Source organism: Fistularia commersonii, chromosome 2 (genome assembly GCF_037954325.1).
Source record: "Fistularia commersonii isolate RoL2024-O1a breed Wild chromosome 2, RoL_Fcom_v1.0, whole genome shotgun sequence".
Classification (NCBI taxonomy): domain Eukaryota; kingdom Metazoa; phylum Chordata; class Actinopteri; order Syngnathiformes; family Fistulariidae; genus Fistularia; species Fistularia commersonii.
The window spans coordinates 501,928-522,857 of record NC_141285.1 but is presented as its reverse complement, the minus strand read 5'-3'; the positions used below and the strand labels follow the sequence as shown (position 1 = coordinate 522,857).

Below are 20,930 nucleotides of genomic sequence, written 5' to 3'. Positions count from 1 at the left end.
GTGAGCCTCGTTTAAAAACGCCGCCTTATCCTGGGCGTTTCCCGATTTTTAAAAAAAAGACCCCGGGTTTCAAACATTTAAAAAATAACTTTTCATGTCGCCTCATTCGTACCACCTTGTCCAGACATCTCATTGTTTGCGTTTTGAGTTTCCCCATCTTTCAGCATACCTGTTTTCTCCCCCGCAGACCCCACCCTGTATCCTGGATGCTCAGGATCTAATTTGTGCAGAGCGGCAAAGAAACGGCAGTCAGAATGGCCTAGAAAGGGTACTTCGAATAGTCTTATGGGATTGGTCCGATGGGTCAGTGCGCCGACATAGGCAGGGTTAGCATGGCTTCTCGGGGAGAGCGCATGTACGTGCAGAGGATCCGTAGGGTTTTTGTTTGTTTGTTTGTTTGTTTGAGCGACCGTGTTGCTTTTTGGATTCCGGGCTGCGTGATGCGGCCGTGATCTGTGCTCAAGCTCCCTCTTCAGTGGGAACGCATTTCGGTCACGTTTGCATCTGCTGGGTTGCAACTGGGTTTTACACAACCAGGGACAGTCACTTCCACACCTTCAGAAATATAGACCTCTTAGCCACACTGACACACAATTATGTGTATCGAAATATTGAAAATATGTATACATACATATAGTGTGAGGTGCCTTAAACACCTCACAAAGGCTGAAAATGAATTGGACCGAATTAATTGTGACTTATTACCAGTGGGTCAGTAATATGCTCTGAACTCCAGCTGCTCTGCTGTTACTCAGAAATGAACGCGATTGATCCGAAGCCCCTTCTAATAATTGATTAGTCAATCATGTGAGGTTCAGACTGCTTTAATGATTGAAACACTTTACTCCTCTTTAAATACAAATGCCAGGTCTTTCTTCACCATTTATGCTAAATTGTCTGAGAAAGAAAGAAAGAATAAACAATGGTGGGTAACTTCTTGATTTCCTATTTTCCACAAGAAATTTTGATTAAAGCGTTAAAAGTTTTGAGCAGAGCTTCTGAGAAAGCTCTGCTCGTCATGTTAGCTCCCAGACGCTAACACGATGTCCTCCACCTTTCCTCGTCGGGATACTTAGCAGCAGTTGGTTCAGAGAGTTGGGGATGCATCCTGTTGAAAAGTGCTCCTTCTACGGCCCAGGAAGGTCCTTCAGGGATTTGATGCTCGAGGTCAGATGGTGAAAATTAGCTGGCACGTTCCCCAGCTGAGGAACAGCCCTCCTCGGAACGTGACATAATAAGCTTCGTTGAATTAAAGAAGCGGAAACACCTCGGTGGTGCAGGAGCGTACCGGCAATGTGGAAAATTACCAACGCAGTGGGTATGCAAATCCGGCCAGGAAATCACCATATTCATGAGATCATTTTTGATCGCAATATAACAGTATTTGCTTAGGTTTGGGAGAAGAAGAAAAAAAATCTCGTGTCAGATGCATAATACAAATATGGGTCTCCAGTTTAGAGAGGATTACTTTAATTCTGCTCCTTTAACAGAAGGATGCAGACGGATCATCGGCGGTGTAAGCAACCTTTTTAACGCCCGCTGTTTACACTCATATGCAGTTTGTTCACGGCACGTCTTGGAAAATCTCATCCCTTATTTCCCAGTGATTTTTGTTTATTTGCTGCATTTTCCCAATTTTTTTTTTTTTTTGTTACATAACCAAAGTTGAATTCACCCGGGGAGTCATAAATAATTGGCGAGAAAACAAAGAACGACAAGTAAATAATAGTTTCGGTGTTCACATTGTCATTTTGAATATTACAAGTATCTCATGATGAGCTAATGTTGAATAGCATCGATTCAAATTTGTGTATCGTTGCACATGTGGGACTTTACTTACTACTTTTACGTTTGAGAGCTGGTTCACACAAGTTTAGCGTGTATCTGGGAACGGTCGTCTTATTTCTTTTTTTTTCCCTTTTTTTATTTGTGGTGGTTGCATGTGGTCTGCCTGACCGTGCACTCACCCTGCTTGCCCATCGGCCGGCTGCTCATTTGCAAGACACTAATGCCAAATAGCGTCTTCCTTTTTTTTTTTAGTGTTTCCAGCCTGTGTTTACAACCCACCTGTGTGTGTGTGTGTGTGTGTGTGTGTGTGTGTGTTTATTTATTGGTCCCGCTGCTGACGTGTTACCCACCACTAATCACGGGCACCGCCCGCTCCCCCTCCCCCCTTCTCTTCTGAGGCTTACAATATCTTGTGGAAAAACAAACGAGTCCAGGTAAGGAAGATGACCTCAAGTTCTCCGGCCGGAGAGCCCCTCCCCTCCCCTCCCCTCCCCTCCCCTCCCCTCCCCCGACCTGCACCCCGGTCCATCCAGTAACTTACTAACCTGCCCTGCAGGAGGACTAGTTATGGTGTCCTGTACTGTTACCTTCAGTAGACCCTCCTCGACTTCAAAATCTAGGAAGTAGTCGCCTTTCGGTAGTTTTGTCGAACAGCCGTTCAACTTATCCGTGCCCTGGAACGCACCCGTCTCAGTCTTTATTATTTTCCATTTTACTCCATATTTACTCCTCATTCCCTCACGCTTCCACGTCAGTGTATCCACGCTGTCTGCAGGATAGAGCATGCCTTGACTTTTGTTTTTTTTTTTTCTCCGACCATCGAAGTCGCGAAAACAAATGAGACGCGCGTTCGTATGGGATCATTGCAGGAATGCGAGGCTGGCGACGGAGCGCGTGCATGGACTCTTGCGTCGCTGTCCGAGGGACGGCCGTCAGATTGGAAAAAAGGTTTCAGGCCGAGATCAGACAGGATGTTCTTTGGGGTCCGAATCCAACATCAATATGGCTTTGAGTTTCTTTTTCCCCAGTTTTCCCCTTTGTGACTGCACATATCTGTCTCTCTTGAAGAGACTTTGTGCCGTTATCACAACGATCACCACAAAAAAAAGCAGATCTAAATCATCCTATCTGACGACGGCCTGATGATGTGTCTTCTCTGTCGCACGGCATTAAAGCGAGCCCTCTTTGCCCTCCTCAGCTGAAAATGCGTGCCGGCGGCATGAGTGAGTCCTCCAAGTGGAAGAAGCAAAAGCGATCGCCGCGGCCGCCTCGCCACATGGTGCGGAGCCCCTCCGGTCAGACTGAGGCGGCCCAGCCGACCGCTCTCAGCAACAACAACCTGTCTGGTAAGACGCGCCGGAAGGAATCCCGGCCCTCCACTTCCGAGTGCATCCGCTCAGTTTTCCGAGACACGAGCCGTCGCACTCGTTGTTTTTTGCTTTGTGTTGCGAGCAGAGGTCTGAGTTAGGGGATGGCGGCTGCTGCCGTCCCTGAAGTGGGGTTTAAAAACAGTCCCATGCACCGCCCGCCAATAGGTAGCCTGGCAAAAGTCGGGGGAAAAACATGAGCGAGGTGCGCGTGTTGTCGACCCGAAGATCTTGACGTGACGGAGAGCGTCTTCTGCGAGAAGGAAGGAGATGTTCACGGGGTTTTGGCGCTGTGCTGCAGACGGCGGGGAGATCGACGGACGAGGCATCGCAAGAATCGCTCGAAGCCAGTCGGGGACGGTTTGGTCGTTTTAAAAAGAGGGCCGGCATTCGCTGTGACGCTACATTAAGTTTAACAGTAAAGTGTAGCATCGTGTCTCAGGTAAATGAGGCTATAAAGTGTAGCAGCGACTGTGTCGTCAGTAAGTTAAGTGATAGAGCGCCAAATAAAACACTTAATAAAACACTTATATCTTTATATACTCTTTCATTATGTATTTTTTTTCTGTAATTTATGAATCATTAGCCAACCCTTTTTTCACTGCAGCTTAAACAATGATGCAGCTAATTTATGGAGTTTGACAGATTCTCGAGCTTGAAAATATTTAGCCTTGTCAGATCGGACCAATGAAATGACACATAGACACCGCATTTACGGCGCATACTAAATTGAGAGTTTAAAAAAAATCTTTCTGTGTAAATATCTCATTACATACTGGCTTATAGACAAGCACGGCTTATATATGTCCTTTTTTTTGTTTTCAAATTTCACATGTGCGGCTTATATTCAGGTGCGCTCAATAGTCCGAAAACTGTTACATTATTCGGCATTTATAAAGTGCATTTTTCTCATTTAAAAATGACATAACCAAACCTGGCGGCGGCTGCTATGGAGTCACTCAATTTGTTTCAATGGGGAAATGTAAATTTGACATACAAGCGACTTGAGATACGAGCTTCCTCACAGAACACATTAAACCCGTGAGTCAAGGTACGACTGCACCTGCCTTGAAAGGGTGACTTTATGAGCAATCCTTGCACGTCGGTCGCCGATGTGGATGCGAACCCACGTCTTCACCTCACCGCCTCCTCCCTATCTCAGGTGGGGTCCCCTTCATCGAGCAAGGTTCCACCGCCGCTTCCCTCCCGGCGTCGGAGAGCGCCGCCTCGTCCATCTCCAGCCCGACGACCACAGACAGCGGCCTGGACGCCTGCTCCAAGGCCACCTCCAGGGAAGACCTCTCCGATCTGGAGCAATGCAGCTCCTCCGCAACCACGCCCGGCACTTCCGCCGCCCTCCCCGGCTCAGAGCCTGGCTCTCTAGACGCCCAGGTAGGGTCCGTCCGTCCGCCCGCCCCTTCCAGGCCTTCTTTTGTGTTCTGACTTCCCGCCCACCCCCTCCCCCAGGCCGAGGCCAGGCAGGCTCAGTCGGCCTCGGTGGAATCCATCCCCGAGGTCCTGGAGGACAAGGACTCCGTCACAGAGCAGTCGGACAACTCCTCCGTCCACGACATGGACTACGTCAACCCCAGGGGGGTCCGATTCACTCAGTCCACACAAAGAGACGGTGAGGACAGATCCACGCTTGGATACCGACTTAGCATCGCAAAGAAGATAACGCTAGCAAATTAGCAAGTTCTCTCATCATCAAGGGTACCACTTTTGTCAATGAAGCATCTTTATTAAAAACACTGTTGTTTTTTATCAACCTTTTATTATTTGTTTCGTGTTGGTTTTAGCATTGAAAACAGCTGGAGATGCTATATTTTAACCTGAATAAATCGAGGTGGAAATGGGCGCTGAAAAACACACTTTGAACACACATACTACACTAGATTTGGGTGTTCGGGGACAATATCGGTTTCAATCAAAAATGACGACGGATCGTTAAAATGTCTCCGTCCAGACATAGTGATTACTGTCCGCTACAAACAACCGGCATGTGTTGTCTTGGCATAAACAATGCAAATCGCTTTTGTTTGCAGTGAATTCACAAAATTGTCCTCTAAATCGTAAAGGAACACAACACAGCATTGAGGTACAACACAGCAGCAACTGGTTTAAATGAAAGGGGAGAAATCCCCGACCCGAATCATTTCCGTGACGTTTTTATTTGTCCGTATTTCCCGGCTGCCTTTCCTTTACTTATTGTGAAAGTAACCCTTCTCTTGACGCCGCCTCTCGCCCGTCCCCAGGAGCTTCCCTCATCCCCTACGGCCTGCCGTGCTTAAGGGAACTCTTCCGCTTCCTGATCTCCCTGACCAACCCCCACGACCGCCACAACACGGACGCCATGATGCACATGGGCCTGCAGCTGCTGACCGTCGCCCTGGAGTCGGCGCACATCGCTAACTACCAGTCCCTGCTCGGCCTGGTCAAGGACGAGCTCTGCAGACATCTCTTTCAGGTGACGTTTCACTTCACATGCAAAAATAGCAGGAATTTCTATTATCTTCTGCACTTGCTCCATGGTCACTCTCAGGGTTGGTCGTTTTAGAGAATTTGTTACAGCATCGTGAAATGAACTCGTTCTATCGCGGTTTTTCAGACCTACTTGGGTGAATTTATCGATCGATCGATCGATTGCTGAAGTGTCAAATGAATGGCGGCCGGTTTACATACCGAGTACAGACGCCATCGATCAAAACTATCTATGAGAGGATGTGTGGGGGCGCAGCCGTCATCGGGCGAGAAGCGGGGTTCACCCTGGACCGGCCGCCACTCGATTCCATGGTCCGGGAAAGTCACGCCGGATTGCAGTTTTCGCCGCTTCTATCGCGGCTACCGGCTGAAGGACGACAGGAAACTGAAGCCTTCGCATGAATCCATACATTTTGGTTTCTTCAACCGTTCACACGTCTGGGCGACTCTAGGGTCTCCAGCTAAACCAGATCCTGAAGCGAGGTGTTTGCGGCTGTACGTTGCAGTCGGAAACACTTCCTACCAGACTGCTGTCAGCAAACTCAGGTCTGTCTGGGACCGACGGGTTGGAAAAGACAAGAAGAAGAAAGAGACCAGAAGGGTCCGATGCGTACGAGACCCACAGCTCCGCCGCCAACTTCAGTGATCGGACAAGACAAATGGAGTTGAGAGCGCGGTGTAAATATAGCAGTTGAATAATACAGATGGGGTTTGACCTTCATGCGAAACACAACAAGGCTCAGCGCTCGGCGACATTTGGATAAATGACGATGAAGCAAAAACATTTTCCTCTCGCTTACATGTTGAATATGATAAAGTTGAGGGTTAATATCCTCTTTGTCACACCTGCTGGTTGAAATCTATTGTTTCTATCTAAAAAGGTCAGTGTACAACCGGCCGATAAGGTGATACAACTGTTTTTCTGAAATCATTTTTGTTTCTTTTATAGCACAAATATACAATTGAAGATTGTATATTTGATACCGGCGTATTAAATCGCAACATGGCAGTGACGGGACGGGAATTCAGATGCAGAAACTATGTTCATTGTGCTTCGCCATTTGGACAACAAGATATATATCTGTATATATAGAGAGAGAGATACACATATACCACACATATATATGTGTGTGTGTGTGTGTGTATATATATATATATATATGTTTGTGTGTGTGTATCTATCATATATCATATATATGCACAAACACGGAAACATGGTTGTTCAATACTGTACGGAAATGATAATGAACAACACATTTTGTAAGCAAATGAACATTTCCTGTCGAGTAACCTAAACTATATGTTTTAAATCCATAATACTACTCAGTTTCTAAGTGTTACTATACTCATGTAGTATTGATTCTATGTATTTAAACATCTCTGTGAATTGTATCATTTGAATAATGCTCCTTTTTGGACTCCCGCTGCCTTTATATTAACAGAGATGTAAATGCACTAAGATGGTGATCCAGAATGACGTCGTACGAGACGCCGCGTCCGTGAAAACTTCTTCGCTGTTTCGATTGAATACTTTGCAAATTTGTACCACCAAAGAAAGACGGTGGTTGATCTTGTTTTTTTTTTTTTTTTATATTGTATTGTTTTTCTGGCCGCAGTTGCTACACGTGGATCGTATAAACCTGTACGCCTCCTCGATACGAGTCTGCTTCTTGCTCTTCGAAAGCATGAGGCTGCATCTGAAGTTCCAGCTGGAGGTAACATGTTCACCCCATTTATTCAGTTCGTTACAAAAATCTAACAGAAATAATTGCCAGTAGTAAAAAACGGATGGTTGCTCCGAACCCGGCAGATGTATCTGAAGAAACTGATGGACATCATCACGTCCGAGAACATCAAGATGCCGTACGAAATGAAGGAAATGGCTCTGGAGGCCCTGGTGCAGCTGTGGAGGATCCCCAGCTTCGTCACTGAGCTCTACATTAACTACGACTGTGACTTCTACTGCTCCAATCTTTTTGAGGACCTCACCAAGTTGCTGTCGAAGGTAAGAACGCCTTTCCCAAAGTAGTAGCGTGACAATTAGCTTCAGGACGCAGGTGAGTTTGGTTCTAGGCTTTGCTACTTCCTTGTCTTTACAATGCATGCTTCCCCTCTGCCATGTTTTCAAGCGAGTATCCAAGATATCCAATCTATTTGTGAAGCGTTGGTTGGATTTTTTATTTATTTTTAAACGGTAATTTCATCATGAAAAATCATCTCAATGAAAGCATGTTTTTGGAGCAGCAAGCGTAGTATTCCGGTTGCATCAAGAGATGCAACATCCGAACCCGATCATCAGCATCTTCCAAAAGACACTATTGTCAGACTATTATCAACTTATGCAGCTAAAATGAAAGAATTAGTCTGTCGGCTACATCGTAGCCTACTGTGTGAACGCTAAAGAGATGAAGACATTAATACCAGGGGCTCTCGACTCATTGGCCAAAAAGTTTCCGAAAAAGAAAACAACACAAATGAAGGAAAGCGAATGTGGCAATATGGCGAGCGACCGGCAAACGTCAACAAAGCCGTGTGACGACGCAACGTCCGCTGCGCTCGCCGACAAGTTCCAGCGGCAAATTTCGTCTCAACGTCGCAAATGCCGTTACATCGTAATGATGGATGGAGACGTGAACCAGTGAAGGACTGTCTGTAAATGAAGCAGAACCAAAAAAACCCAGTAGGTTTTTTTCCCCACACCCAGAGGAATTCTGGGAATCCGTTCCAGACAGAACCGTGCTCGATGCGTGTTGACGTTTTTGGTAAAACGCTCTATCCGGCGAGTCAGGGCTCACAACGGCGGTCTCTTCACCCAAGCTGACCGGAGGTGCGTCCCGATCTCCCGCAGAATGCGTTCCCGGTGTCGGGGCAGCTCTACACCACCCACCTCCTGTCGCTGGAAGCTCTGCTCACCGTGATCGACAGCACCGAGGCCCACTGCCAGGCCAAGGTGCTGGACAGCACCGCCGTCCAGGACCAGCCGGAGGCCCTGCTGGCGGACGGAGAGGGTTCGCTGAAGAACGGCACAGACGGCGCCGCCGGTAGGAGCAGTGTCTGCTCACTTGTTTTGGTCTTCTCGCACTTACGGACGTTATGGTGCTTTTGAAGACAAAAAACTAGCTTCTCAATGTTGAATGTGGAATTCGTGTTTGTGTCAGATTATAACAGACTAAGCAGTACCAACAGTGTCCCGCACGCCGACATGAATTCGGTATGTCCGCCAACCAGCGGCCATCTGATGGCAGATAAGATGCGGCTGGGCAGACAGGACCAGGGCGACGGTGACGCCGGTGAGATTTGGAAACATCGGCTTTAACGGCGAGCGTCCGTCCCAGCTTTTACTAAAAAAAAAACATCCTCCCCTCCAGCTGAGAAGAGAGCGCCGAAGAAACCGCTGCGCTTCTCCTCGATGCTACCGGACTCCCAAGAGTTGATGGACATCCGAACGAAGAAGAAGGTGAGAGGCTTTGGTTTGAGGATTGATGTCTGAGGAGGTTCTCAATCACCCAGGTCACGGTGAGTTCTTGCCCTGGCCACTGGACTTGAATTTCTTCACCCCTCATCCCAGAGGCTTCTTCACTCCTACCGACCTGAAGGGAGTTTCCGAGTTTCCGTGGTTTGTCGTGTAAATGAAGAGTCGATCGGCAGAAAAATGTGATGATGATCGATATCAATGAAAGTAACCTCTGCAACCTTGACGCCCCGAGCCTGTTATCTTTGCTCCTCCAGCTGCTCATAACGGGCACGGAGCAGTTTAATCAGAAGCCAAAGAAGGGAATCCAGATCCTCCAGGAGAAAGGCCTGCTCAGCGACCCCCTGGACAACAACCAGGTGGCCCAGTGGCTGCGGGAGAACCCGCGGCTCGACAAAAAGATGATCGGCGAGTACGTCAGCGACCGCAAGAACATGGAGCTCCTGGACAGCTTCGTCAAGTACGGTGGAAACATCACGCGACACACCAATGTTTATAACTCCTATATCTCCTGGAGGTCCTTGTGACATCTTAGTCACCCCCCCCCCCCCCCCCCCAAAAATGCATCCCATGCTACGCTAATGACGTGACCTGTCGCCACAGCACGTTCACCTTCCAGGGCCTCCGCATAGACGAAGCGCTGAGGCTCTACCTCGAGGCGTTCAGGTTACCTGGAGAAGCTCCGGTCATCCAGCGGCTCCTGGAAACCTTCACTGACAACTGGCATGTAAGACGCACTTCCTCCGGGACTCCACTAAATATAACATTCCTTTTAATTTCTAGTTTTATATGAACTCAATTAAAAAAACAAACAAACAAACTAAAGCAGCTAGTAAGTCAACCAGTTATGATGAAAATACTTCTGGCATCTTTTTCTGCCATTTCCATCCCATCCATCAGCCACGGTGACAAGTGGCGTTTTCCGTCATCAGATCAGTTCAGCTGGTGTAAAGGCGGTGAAAGTATGAATCAAACGCTGTCACATGATTAACCCTGGAGATTATAGTAGTAGGGTGACATAAGTGTGAAAAGAGACACACACACACACACACACACACACACACACACACACACACAATGATGGGCGAGGGGGGAACTATTGTGGGAACATCTGACCTCTGGAAATAGCAGGAGGAATCATGTGATCCGGAAACTATTCCTAGTGATGTCCTTTTCTTAGACCGACCACGTACACACAAATAGCGGCTCCTAAAAGAGTCGCGGGGTAATTTTAGCCGCTGACCCTATAAATGAGTTTTCCACTCTACGAAGATAGTAACATCAGCTGAATGTGTGAGGTGAGTTTCGCAAACAAAGGTTAGCCGGCCTTATGTGACGTAACGCGCTGATTTATCGCCCCGGCCGTAAACCGCGGAGGGTGTTGTTTACCGCAGCCTCCGCGTGTCCGTTCCCGCTTGCAGAAAGTGAACGGCTGCCCGTTCGTGACCAACGACGCCGGCTTCGCCTTGGCCTACGCCGTCATAATGCTGAACACGGACCAGCACAACCACAACGTCCGAAAGCAGAACATCCCCATGACAGTGGAGGTGAGTGGACACTTGAGCTCCGCAGACCTTTCCGATCAGTCAGGAGCCAATAAAGAAAATAAATCCACTGAAGGTAGTTTTGTCAGAGGTGCAGCCCCCACTCACGTCAAACGCTGGACTTTATTTTTGCTCCGTTTGAAAGACGGGGCCAATCCGAGTTGTGAATAACTGACTGCACATCCCCTGCAGGCGACGCGTGATCGCTATCATGCACTATAGGATTGATCATCATACAGTTTAAAGAAATCATCACACTTCTAAAGCTTATTATCTAAATCATCCCAGCAAGCGGGTTGAAGCATGAGAAGTCGGCGTGCATTCGCTCAGACGACCTCAAGTCGATAGACTCTCTTATCTCTCCTATACACTGATACTCAATTGAATAAACAGAACTACCAACGACAAAGCAAGCAGTTCCATTTCTCCAATTTTTTTACGTACATTTTTTCTATTCTTTGAGAACCAAAATGTTTTGGAGGATTGGAGATTTTATTAACTTCACGGAGAATCGCTAGCAAGCTGAGTCTCTAGCAACTCACAGACGGAAACTGGCGGAATTAAAATACTGTTACGAAAAGGCAAATTTACCGAAATCAGCTTTATAATAGTAAACTTTCCAATTGATGCGCATATTTTTTCCCCGCCACACGTGCACGTCAATGAGATGAGGGAAGGCTTGCTTTTTTGTGTTTTTTTTGTGTTATTTTCTGTGTCTTATTACTTACTTTATATTGGCAGTACAGTTGTAAATAAAGATGTATAATTTTTTCTCAAATCATTTTTTTATTCCTCTTTTTACTTGCCTTATTTGGGTATAGATACATGTATATTTTTGATATATTCGGTCTGTGCGTGCCCCATGATGTTAAAAGTAAACTAAATGGCAGAATACACAATGCAAACCATACAAATGGCAAAAAGAAAACAACTGTCATGTGGTATGAGAAGCCCTATTGATTCTGTTAATATTATATAATATTAAACGTTACACTTTTATAACACTGGAGAACAAAGGAATTAGAAAGAAAAAAAAAAAAATCGGGGGGGCATCGAATGCAGGAAAAAAAAAAAAAAGAAAGGAAAGCTGAACCGTCTTCATAAGTCTATTCTATTTTCTCTCCTCCTCGGCCGGCATGCGTGCCCGATGGCATGACATTCCTCCGGGAGTGTTCGCATTTGCAGCGGGGATAGCTTGGCGGCTCCGAAAAGCCCGCAGCCAACAGCTGTAGCCAGTGGTGGGTCCTTCTGAGAGGTGAACTCATCCCGAACGGGGCGGAGGGGGTGTCGGACGCCGCTTCCCCTCCTCGTCTGCTGTCGCCGTCTCTGTTTTTTCTGCCCTTGATTGACAGCTTCTGAAGACTAAACAGGGTGTGGGAGCTGCTGGCGGGCTGGCGGGCGGCGGCCCCCCTCGCTGACAAACAATCGCAAGTGCTTCCTCGCTTTCGCCGTCTTTTCTCCCCCCTCTAACGTGTCCGTGCTTTCTTGAACGTACCTGTAACTCGGTGATTCGGCCATGAGAATGAGACAAAAGGTCAGCTGGAGTTTGGCCGGTCGACCTCCGTGCCAGACGGCGGGCAGAGGCCTGCAAACAATAGACAATAAAAGTGGCGCCGGGCACTTTGGTGACTGAGCAGCTCGCAATGCGCAGTATTCACCGCGACGTGCGTGAGCGCGGGGTCATGTTTGAACCCTGTGGAAGAGTGGAGGCGTTCGATGCCGCGTGTAAATCAGCGCCGCTCTTAAGGATTTGATGGACGGCGTGCTCTCGCAGAGGTGCGCCTAAGGTCAGCGGTTTAGTGTTCCTCCGGTTCTTGTTTTGACACTTACAGTATGAGGATTTGGCCGCCGCCGCCGCGCTAGCTTTTGTTACCCGTTGTACCGGTGTTTATTTCCACGCCGAGAAGATACATCTTCCCCTACCTGCCGGCAGGACGGGCCCTGCCAGCTTTGAGGTACGAGTCGAGCCTCGAGGCCATCAGTCAACGCCCGGCGTTTGTGTTTATTTACAAGAGGGTCGCGGCCCTAATCCCTGTTTTCCTAACACGGCAGCTAAAGCGTATTAAATGTCACATAATGACCGCATCCACGCCCGGGGCCCTTTTTTTTAATTGTTGCCGAGATGCTGGTCCCTCGCGGAGCGGCGGATGCCGGCGGCTTGAGTGTCGCGGCTGAGCTCCTGCGTTTGAGATGCATTGACTGATGTGTCGATGATGGTAACCCAGAATGACAGTCGCCCCCCCCAGGCCCCCCCCAAAGACCTTTGAATGCACTTTCTAATAAGAGACAGACGTCAGATGTTTTCTTTGCGTTGTCCCTCCACAGCAATTCAAGAAAAATCTGAAGGGCGTGAATGGAAACAAAGACTTTGACCAGGACATGCTGGAGGATATCTACAACGCTATCAAGTAAGCGCCCAGTCCCAACAGCTAAATATTAGCCTTTTCATGCGCAGTGACCCTGGACGTTTTCTTTGACTGCAATTCTGAATTCTTTATTGATATTAAATCAATAAATCACTTCTTCAACAGACGTGTGATCCACACTCTCATTTAATCCGGATTTAATTTGCGCCGGACAGCATGGTCAATTATTTTATAACCATTTTTATGGAAAAGGTTCAGAACAACCCTTAAAAATATTGACCATTTAATTCTTCTACTGTTTGAAGATACAACTTCTAGAAGACATTTTTTTTTTTTACATTTTTAATTGACCACCAAATAAGGTGAGTTGACAGCGGTCCAGGTTCCATCGCAGAGCCTCAAACCACCTTTTGCAGGATGGTTTCAACCGCATGATAAATGAACAAAACAGTTACAATAAAAACACAATGCCGAGACAAAACAAAGCACAAAAGAATGTACCTTGTGTCGGATATTAAATGCGACTCCTTGGTTTTCCCATTCCCAGCATTCAAACACACAAAAGTGTAAGATTTTCCCCGGCTTTTCGTTTTTTTCTTCCTCTCCAGGAACGAAGAGATCGTGATGCCGGACGAGCAGACGGGCCTGGTGAAGGAGAACTATGTGTGGAGCGTTCTGCTCCACCGCGGCGCCACGCCTGAGGGCGTCTTCCTCCACATGCCGCCCGGCAGCTACGACCACGACCTGTTCACCATGACCTGGGGCCTCACCATCGCCGCGCTCTCCTACGTCTTCGACAAGAGCCTGGACGAGAACATCATCCAGAAGGCCATCGCCGGCTTCAGGTATAACACTTAAACGAGTTTGGGTTTTTTTATGACGCGGTGAAGTAATCCCATCTCAAGTCGGACGTCGGCCCCGAACGATCCTGCCTGCGGGAACCTCACCGGATGCAACGTGTGAATGCGAAGTGTGAAACGGGTCCGAGAAGACCATTCGGGTCCGGCGGCTTCCATTTTGACCACCGACTTTTTTTCCCCCACACTTATCCGTGAATCGTTTTTTCTTGTTCGCCATTTAAAGTTCTCCGCTTCTGCAGACCAGGAAGGTCTCCGCTTCATTTCCGACGGGATGCGCGTTCTCCCCGCGCCTTCGCCGGTTCCCTCCGGGTTCCCCGGCTTTCCTCCAACGGTCCAAACACATGCAGGAGGTTCATTGGAGGAGCAGACATCTGAGAGGGTGATGGTCGGTTGTGTGGATATGTGTCCCCGCAGTGGACCGGTGTGAAGCCGGCCTCCCGTCCAGGAGACGCCGTATAGATAAGGAATACCAATTCCAGTTGTTGCCCCTCTTAGACCCAGACAAGCCACCTCGTTTATCGAGTTTGCGCTGAAAAAGTTGTAAATGATTTCGTATAAATGTGTGTCAGTACAGTCATCTGTATTTGCCAAATGTGGGAACACCTTTCCTACGCACATTGTAAGTAATCTGTGTTGATAAATCCCATTTCGCATTCTAAGTGAAATTTTACGCCGTTCTCAGCACCAATACAAGCTGTTAAATCCCATACTTGGCGTGGAAATGTTCGAACGCACTTCTTTGCGGACGCAGGGTTTATAGATGAGGCCTATGGTCCTCGGCTTAGGGCATTTGATTTAAATCTCAGTTTTTGAAATTAATAAAACGTCTTCTACCTCCATGGAAGCGCTGCCGGAAGCTTTCGGAAGAGGAAAGATTACGGCCGGGTCCGGCTGCTGGCCGGTCCAGGATCTGAGACGTGACAAAATACGTGATAGCAGCAAAAAAAAAAAAAGGCTGGCGCTGTGATTTTTTTTTTTCTTTTACCTCTTTGTCACTTTTATTGTTTTTTAATTTTTATTGTTTATTTTGAGTCTGTACGTTGTCCTTGAGTGTCGAGTAAGGCACCTTAAGTAAAATGTATTATTATTTCAAGTATCATAATTATTATTATTATTATTATGCTAATGATGACTTATGAAATAGATATTAAACAGATAATAAAGAAAGCATCCATTCTTGGATGTGTGTGTGCTTAATGACTTGCTTTAAGGTCATTGAAACGTGTGTGTGTGCAGGAAATGTGCGATGATCGCAGCCCACTACGGCTTCAACGACGTGTTCGACAACCTGATCATCTCCCTGTGCAAGTTCACCACCCTGAGCAGCGAGGTGAGAAACCCCCTGACGCCGAGCCTGAACGGGGAAAGAATGATCCAAACGTTATGTGTGACCGCGTGTGATTCTGCACGACAAAGAACCACCGGCAGACGTCTGCAGGTCCTTGCTGGTGTACAGTTGGTCTGCGTGTGGAATTATCTGCCGCAATACTTGGATTTAAATCAGGTCAAGGGTGACGATTGGTTTGAGGGAAAGAAATAAATAACGGTGGTCCTTTGCCATGCACCAGTCATGTATCGACAATGTTTAATTAAAAATCCAAATTTTAGATGTTTTTATACTACGTGTTTTTGCGGTATAAATATTTTTTACGTATTTATTATTGCTATTAATTTCATGGTAAAATGGCCATTTTCTGGGGTGGCGACCAACCAGAGCGCGGTGTTTCGTATCCCGGCCTCTGATTGGCTGATTGGCGTCGCGCCATTCGCCACTTCTCCTGCGCACGGCATGCATGCAGCGTCTCACCAGGTCACATCAATGTTCCATCGCTCCTCATTTAAGAGTCCAGGAAGTGTTTATAAGAGTACGGGGAAGGTTAATAACAGTGTGGAAGCCTTTAAACTTTGAAATATAGATAATAATAAGATGATAATAAGATGGTGCTGCTCGGGGGATTTTAGTTTAACGCGGCCGTTTCCGGACCTGAACGTCACGATAAACTAGGGGCTTTGTATATTTGTCGTCGTCTTTACGCCCCGAGGACACCCCGTCCTTATTATTGCCCTTCGTCGTTTCTATCCAGAGGCTGAGCTCCAGAGTTTTAACGGAATTGTGAATTTAAATGACGACGTGGGTCGAGCTGTAAAGAAAGATTGTTGCTAAGCGCCCGTTCCCTCTTCCCCCTGCCGCACACAGTCCGTCGAAAATCTCCCCACCGTGTTCGGGGGCAACGGCAAGGCACAGACGGCGGCCAAGACCGTGTTTGACCTCGCCCATCGTCACGGCAACATCCTGCGAGAGGGCTGGAAGAACATCATGGACTCCATGCTGCAGCTGTTCCGCGCCGAGCTGCTGCCCAAAGCGATGGTGGAGGTCAGGCGTCGCTCGGCTCCGGCCCGTTGGCCGGCCCTCTGCCGCCCCCTGCTGCTCAACCTTCTCCTCTCCGTCCACAGGTGGAGGACTTCCTGGAGCCCAACGGGAAGATCTCTCTGCAGCGGGAAGAGACGCCTTCCAACCGGTACCGCGCTTAAGATATCCTGTCACGCTTTGTCTCGCCGCCACGATGTGACGCCTCCTTTTGTTGGCAGCGGCGAGTCGGCGGTGCTGAGCTTCGTGAACTGGCTGACCCTGAGCGGGGCCGAGCAGTCGGGGCTCCGGGGGCCCTCCATGGAGAACCAGGAGGCCAAGCAGGCGGCGCTCCTCTGCATCAGGGTAACGTGGACCGTCACACATGAAGACACCGCTATGAAAGTCCTAAGAGATCGGTTTCACTCGGACTCTGACGCCACCGGATTTGACTCGAGTTCATTCCTTTCAAAATTGAAGATTTTGATATTTTCCTAGCGGTTTCTCCCGTGCGCTACCCTTCTCGTTAGGCTAGTTAGCATTAGCTGCTGCCGCTTCTTCTTCTGTCACCTGCTCCCTCCAGGGCCTCCTCCGCTAACCCCCCCCCCCCCCACACACACACACACCAGCTCTTTTTCTGGGGGACCAAACATTCCTGGTTGGATTCCCGGCTCCTCCTGGTGTGTCTGAGTGTTTTTGAGCAACACACTGAAGCCCTCCCTGCTCCCCTGGTAGCCTCCTGCTCGCCGTTCATCCAGGATGGCTTCGTTGCAGAGAAACAGTTTCCCCATTAATAAAGGACACATTTTTATTCCTGTCCTCGGTCCCTCCGTCCATAAACCTCCTCTCCGGTCTTCATCCGGGCCGTCCAGTTCTTCAGGTCGAAGCCGCAGAATTAAGCAAAGCTACTTCATCCTCATTTCCCTCCGGTCGCAGCCAATCACCCGCCTCCATCTGACCTTCTCCCCTGCGTAACTTCACGTCCTCTTTCGCTCCAACCAGAAATCTTCTCTCTGGTCTTCTTCTCCAACCCCAGCATCCTTCTCAGATCTTCCATCTGTCCATGTCCCAAACCTCTCTGTTAGACGTTTCTCTCCACAACATCTAACCTGTTCCTGATCCTCCACATCTTCACCCCTGCCACTTCCTGTCTCTCACCTCCTTCTTCTCCTCCTTCCCTTTCATTCTGGCCGATCCTCTCCTGTCACCTCACACACTTTCCTCCAGCCGTTCCGACCCGCCGCTCGCATGCGTTTCCTCACCTCTTCTCCTCCGTCTCCACTCCCCGTGGAGCTTCCGGTCCTGCACCTTCTTCCTCGTGACGATGTCCCGTCCGTCTCTCCACAGCAATGTGACCCCGAGAAGCTCATCACCGAGAGCAAGTTCCTTCAGCTGGAGTCCCTGCAGGAGCTGATGAAGGTACGTGAGAGCGGCGGCGAAGCGGCGGCGAAGCGGCGGCGAAGCGGCGGCGAGTCACACCCGTGAACATCTCTGTGGTCCGCCCCTGCAGGCTCTGATCTCGGTCACCCCTGACGAAGAGACGTACGACGAAGAGGACGCCGCCTTCTGCCTGGAGATGCTGCTGCGCATCGTTCTGGAGAACCGGTAGGAGGCGGGGTCACCGTGCCGCCGCTCCTTCGGCGTCCCGTCTAAGTCAAACTCCAGATTCGTCATGTTTTTGTGTGTGTGTGTGCGCACAGGGACCGCGTCGCCTGTGTGTGGCAGACGGTGCGCGACCACCTCTGCCACCTGTGCGTGCACGCCAGCGAGAGCTGCTTCCTGGTGGAGAGGGCCGTGGTGGGGCTCCTCCGGCTCGCCATCCGCCTCCTGCGGCGGGAGGACATCAGCTCCCAGGTGCGGCCACGCGTCCCGAGCAGGCGGCTGTTTTTTAAAAACAACTGCTGTTTTTATAAAAACAGCAGAGCTCCATGAAGCGCATGAGCAAAGCGGTCCGTCAGATTTCTATCCATGGAAGTCGGTGTTAGCGTCTTTAGCGTGATGCCACCGTCTGACCAGAGGACAGAGATGAGAACAACTTTATTTATCCCGAAGGAAATTGTTGTGCCAGAGTTTCAAGTAAAAACATAACAGTTATAGATGATAGTAGAAAGGAGGCAGAATAAGAAATACAATGACATATAAATTGTCTTAACTGTTAACTGTAACTACAAAGATTTGAAGATTCCCTGCGGCTGAGGGAAGAGGAATTAAAAAGTCTGATAGCCTCAGGTAGGAAAGACCTCCTGTGGCGTTCAGTGGAGCTCTTTGGTGGGATCAGACAGTTTGCAGCTTGGCCACAAGTGTTAAACAAGCCAAAAAAGAAAGTTAAAAAGTTTAAAAAGATATATAAAATGCAGCCACGTCAACAGCGGCGAGGTGTCGCCGGAGCTAACGCTGCAGAGGTGGGCCCTCATTGGATGGAGCTCGTGTCAATCAAATGCTTGTTTATTTAACCGTAGCCAGGCAGCTTTTTTAGTGAGATCGCCTTTGCAATATTTGCCCAAAAAACACAGCGTGTGTTGAAAAGAAGCCTGATTTTGGGGCGGAAACCTGGCCGGCCCGGCGACAGAAACTGGAAAAGGACGCATCTTCTGTCCTCCTGCAGGGAAATAAGACGTTGTGTGTCCGTCAGGTCCTCCTGTCGCTGCGCCTGCTGCTGATGATGAAGCCTCCGGTGCTGTCGCGGGTGAGCCGGGAGGTGGCCTACGGCCTGCACGAGCTGCTGAAGACCAACGCCGCCAACATCCACAGCACGGAGCACTGGTACACCCTCTTCTCGCTGCTGGAGTGCATCGGGGCCGGGGTCAAAGCGCCGGCGTCCTTCCAGATCGCCTCGGCCAGCAACGACAACGACACAGGTTGGCTCTTTGGATCGCACCCGTCCTGTTTCCTGCGTTACAGGGACGGGTTTCGTGTGGAGGAAAATTATTCTGGCCCTAAATTTGAGAATTCATTCAGTGGCCGGCCGCGTCTGTAGAAGTACTCCGAGGGCCGGGTCTGTTGTTGCGCTCAGAAAGCGTCGTGACACAAAGTCACAACATGTGCACACAAGATCTAAACATACATTCATTTCAAGATAAAAAACAATCATAAAATAATTCAGCTTTAACTGGAAGAGTTGTTGTTCATTCTGTCGACCCTGCTTCCATACAAAGTAAAAAGATAAAATATTTAAATAATACTCATACCGGTTTTTTTTTATTGTGCACTTATTGATTGTTTTATTCTTTTTTATTTCTTCCTAAATGTGGATTTAAATTTTTACATACATGACACATTTTCATTTCTGTTTCTGAATTATCCCCATTATTGACTCCTTTGAATGTGTTTTTTGGAAACGCGCTGATCTTTTTCACTCATTTTCAATGCTCTCAGTTCTCAGACAGCTTATTGTTTATTTCATAATTTGATTTTAGTGATTGCATTTTTTTTTTTTCAACCCAAATGGTCCTTCATGTGTTCACGTGTCGGGATGGAGTGATTAACATAAGTGCAGCCAGAGGAAACGTTATTGTTACGGACCTGAATCAAAAGAACGGCAGGAAGGACGAGCTCTCGGATCTGCGGCCCCATCTCGCTTAATGAGCAAAAAAAAATGACTTAAAATGAAAATCCCAATATTGTTTTGGTATTTCAGCTCTGAAAATGTTGTTTCACATATTAATCAAGTCTATAATCCTGGAGAAAATCCAACCTGCAGCTACTCCTTTTTTTCTAATAAGTGCATTTATCAGAATGTTAATAATATTTAATAATCTGAATATTTGTTATTGCAGCAATGTGAAGAAATGCTGTTAATATGTATGGCCGTGTTTGTTTGTGCGTGCGTGCGTGCGTGCGTGTGTGTGTGTGTGTGTGTGTGTGTGTGTGTGTGTGTCAAGGTGCCCAGTCAGACAGCGAGCTTCCATCCCATCACCCCAGCGAGGTGAGCCTGGACCGCGGCTACACGTCTGACTCGGAGGTTTACACCGACCACGGCAAGGCCCGGATCCCTCGCTCCAACACGGACGTGGACGCAGCCAGCAGTGGCTGGCTCGTGGTCAGCACACACACACACACACACACACACACACGAATAGTCCACCTTGAAATGCACCATATTTACAGCCATTTACTGTAGTTTAAAATATCTTTTTTACATAAAGATATTCTTTAACTACTTCACCGACGGGTCTGAGAGAAATGGCGAAAATTCAAGCTTCCAAATGTTTAATGGTCATATGTGCTGCCTTGGAACGTTTCCCTTATTTTGCTGCCCGCGGTGAGAGCAGATAGGTAGCAAAAAGACAAACAATGATGCATGTAAATAATATATTACGATTATTTATGTATAGTTTTATGATTATTACTAAATATATATTGTTTTATAATAAATTATTCATCGTATACAGTAATATTCACTGTGGTGACCCCTGACACACACACACATATATATATATATATATACACTGCTCAAAAAAATAAAGGGAACACTTAAAAAACACATCCTAGATCTAAATGAATGAAATATTCTGATGAAATACTTTGCTCTTTACACAGTTGAATGTGCTGACAACAAAATCACACCAAAACTGATCCATGGAAATCAAATGTATCAACCCATGGAGGTCTGGATTAAGAATCACACTCCAAATGAAAGTGTAAAAACAAACTCCAGGCTGATCCAACTTTGATGTAATGTCCTTAAAACAAGTCCAAATGAATG

The 20,930-nt window shown here is 47.8% G+C and overlaps 1 protein-coding gene across 5 annotated transcripts in view; it reads left to right on the top strand.

The window, feature by feature from the left end:
• The window catches only part of gbf1 (golgi brefeldin A resistant guanine nucleotide exchange factor 1), a 78,323-nt gene that overhangs the window by 49,300 nt on the left and 8,093 nt on the right, over nucleotides 1-20,930 (top strand). For 3 of the 5 annotated variants that reach the window (XM_086163536.1, XM_086163520.1, XM_086163527.1), the window contains 24 exons: nucleotides 188-268; nucleotides 2,987-3,134; nucleotides 4,318-4,547; nucleotides 4,623-4,782; nucleotides 5,411-5,622; nucleotides 7,253-7,351; nucleotides 7,447-7,641; nucleotides 8,485-8,677; nucleotides 8,795-8,926; nucleotides 9,005-9,093; nucleotides 9,366-9,568; nucleotides 9,712-9,835; nucleotides 10,530-10,655; nucleotides 12,978-13,060; nucleotides 13,627-13,863; nucleotides 15,115-15,208; nucleotides 16,076-16,252; nucleotides 16,333-16,397; nucleotides 16,468-16,591; nucleotides 17,573-17,644; nucleotides 17,736-17,830; nucleotides 17,926-18,079; nucleotides 18,858-19,083; nucleotides 20,107-20,264. In XM_086163536.1, coding sequence (XP_086019662.1) covers nucleotides 188-268; nucleotides 2,987-3,134; nucleotides 4,318-4,547; nucleotides 4,623-4,782; nucleotides 5,411-5,622; nucleotides 7,253-7,351; nucleotides 7,447-7,641; nucleotides 8,485-8,677; nucleotides 8,795-8,926; nucleotides 9,005-9,093; nucleotides 9,366-9,568; nucleotides 9,712-9,835; nucleotides 10,530-10,655; nucleotides 12,978-13,060; nucleotides 13,627-13,863; nucleotides 15,115-15,208; nucleotides 16,076-16,252; nucleotides 16,333-16,397; nucleotides 16,468-16,591; nucleotides 17,573-17,644; nucleotides 17,736-17,830; nucleotides 17,926-18,079; nucleotides 18,858-19,083; nucleotides 20,107-20,264 — 3,477 coding nt within the window. Of the gene's footprint in view, nucleotides 1-187; nucleotides 269-2,186; nucleotides 2,223-2,986; nucleotides 3,135-4,317; nucleotides 4,548-4,622; nucleotides 4,783-5,410; nucleotides 5,623-7,252; nucleotides 7,352-7,446; nucleotides 7,642-8,484; nucleotides 8,678-8,794; nucleotides 8,927-9,004; nucleotides 9,094-9,365; nucleotides 9,569-9,711; nucleotides 9,836-10,529; nucleotides 10,656-12,977; nucleotides 13,061-13,626; nucleotides 13,864-15,114; nucleotides 15,209-16,075; nucleotides 16,253-16,332; nucleotides 16,398-16,467; nucleotides 16,592-17,572; nucleotides 17,645-17,735; nucleotides 17,831-17,925; nucleotides 18,080-18,857; nucleotides 19,084-20,106; nucleotides 20,265-20,930 lie in introns of all 5 variants that reach the window. The other 2 variants (XM_086163543.1, XM_086163550.1) reach the window with 2 other exon arrangements.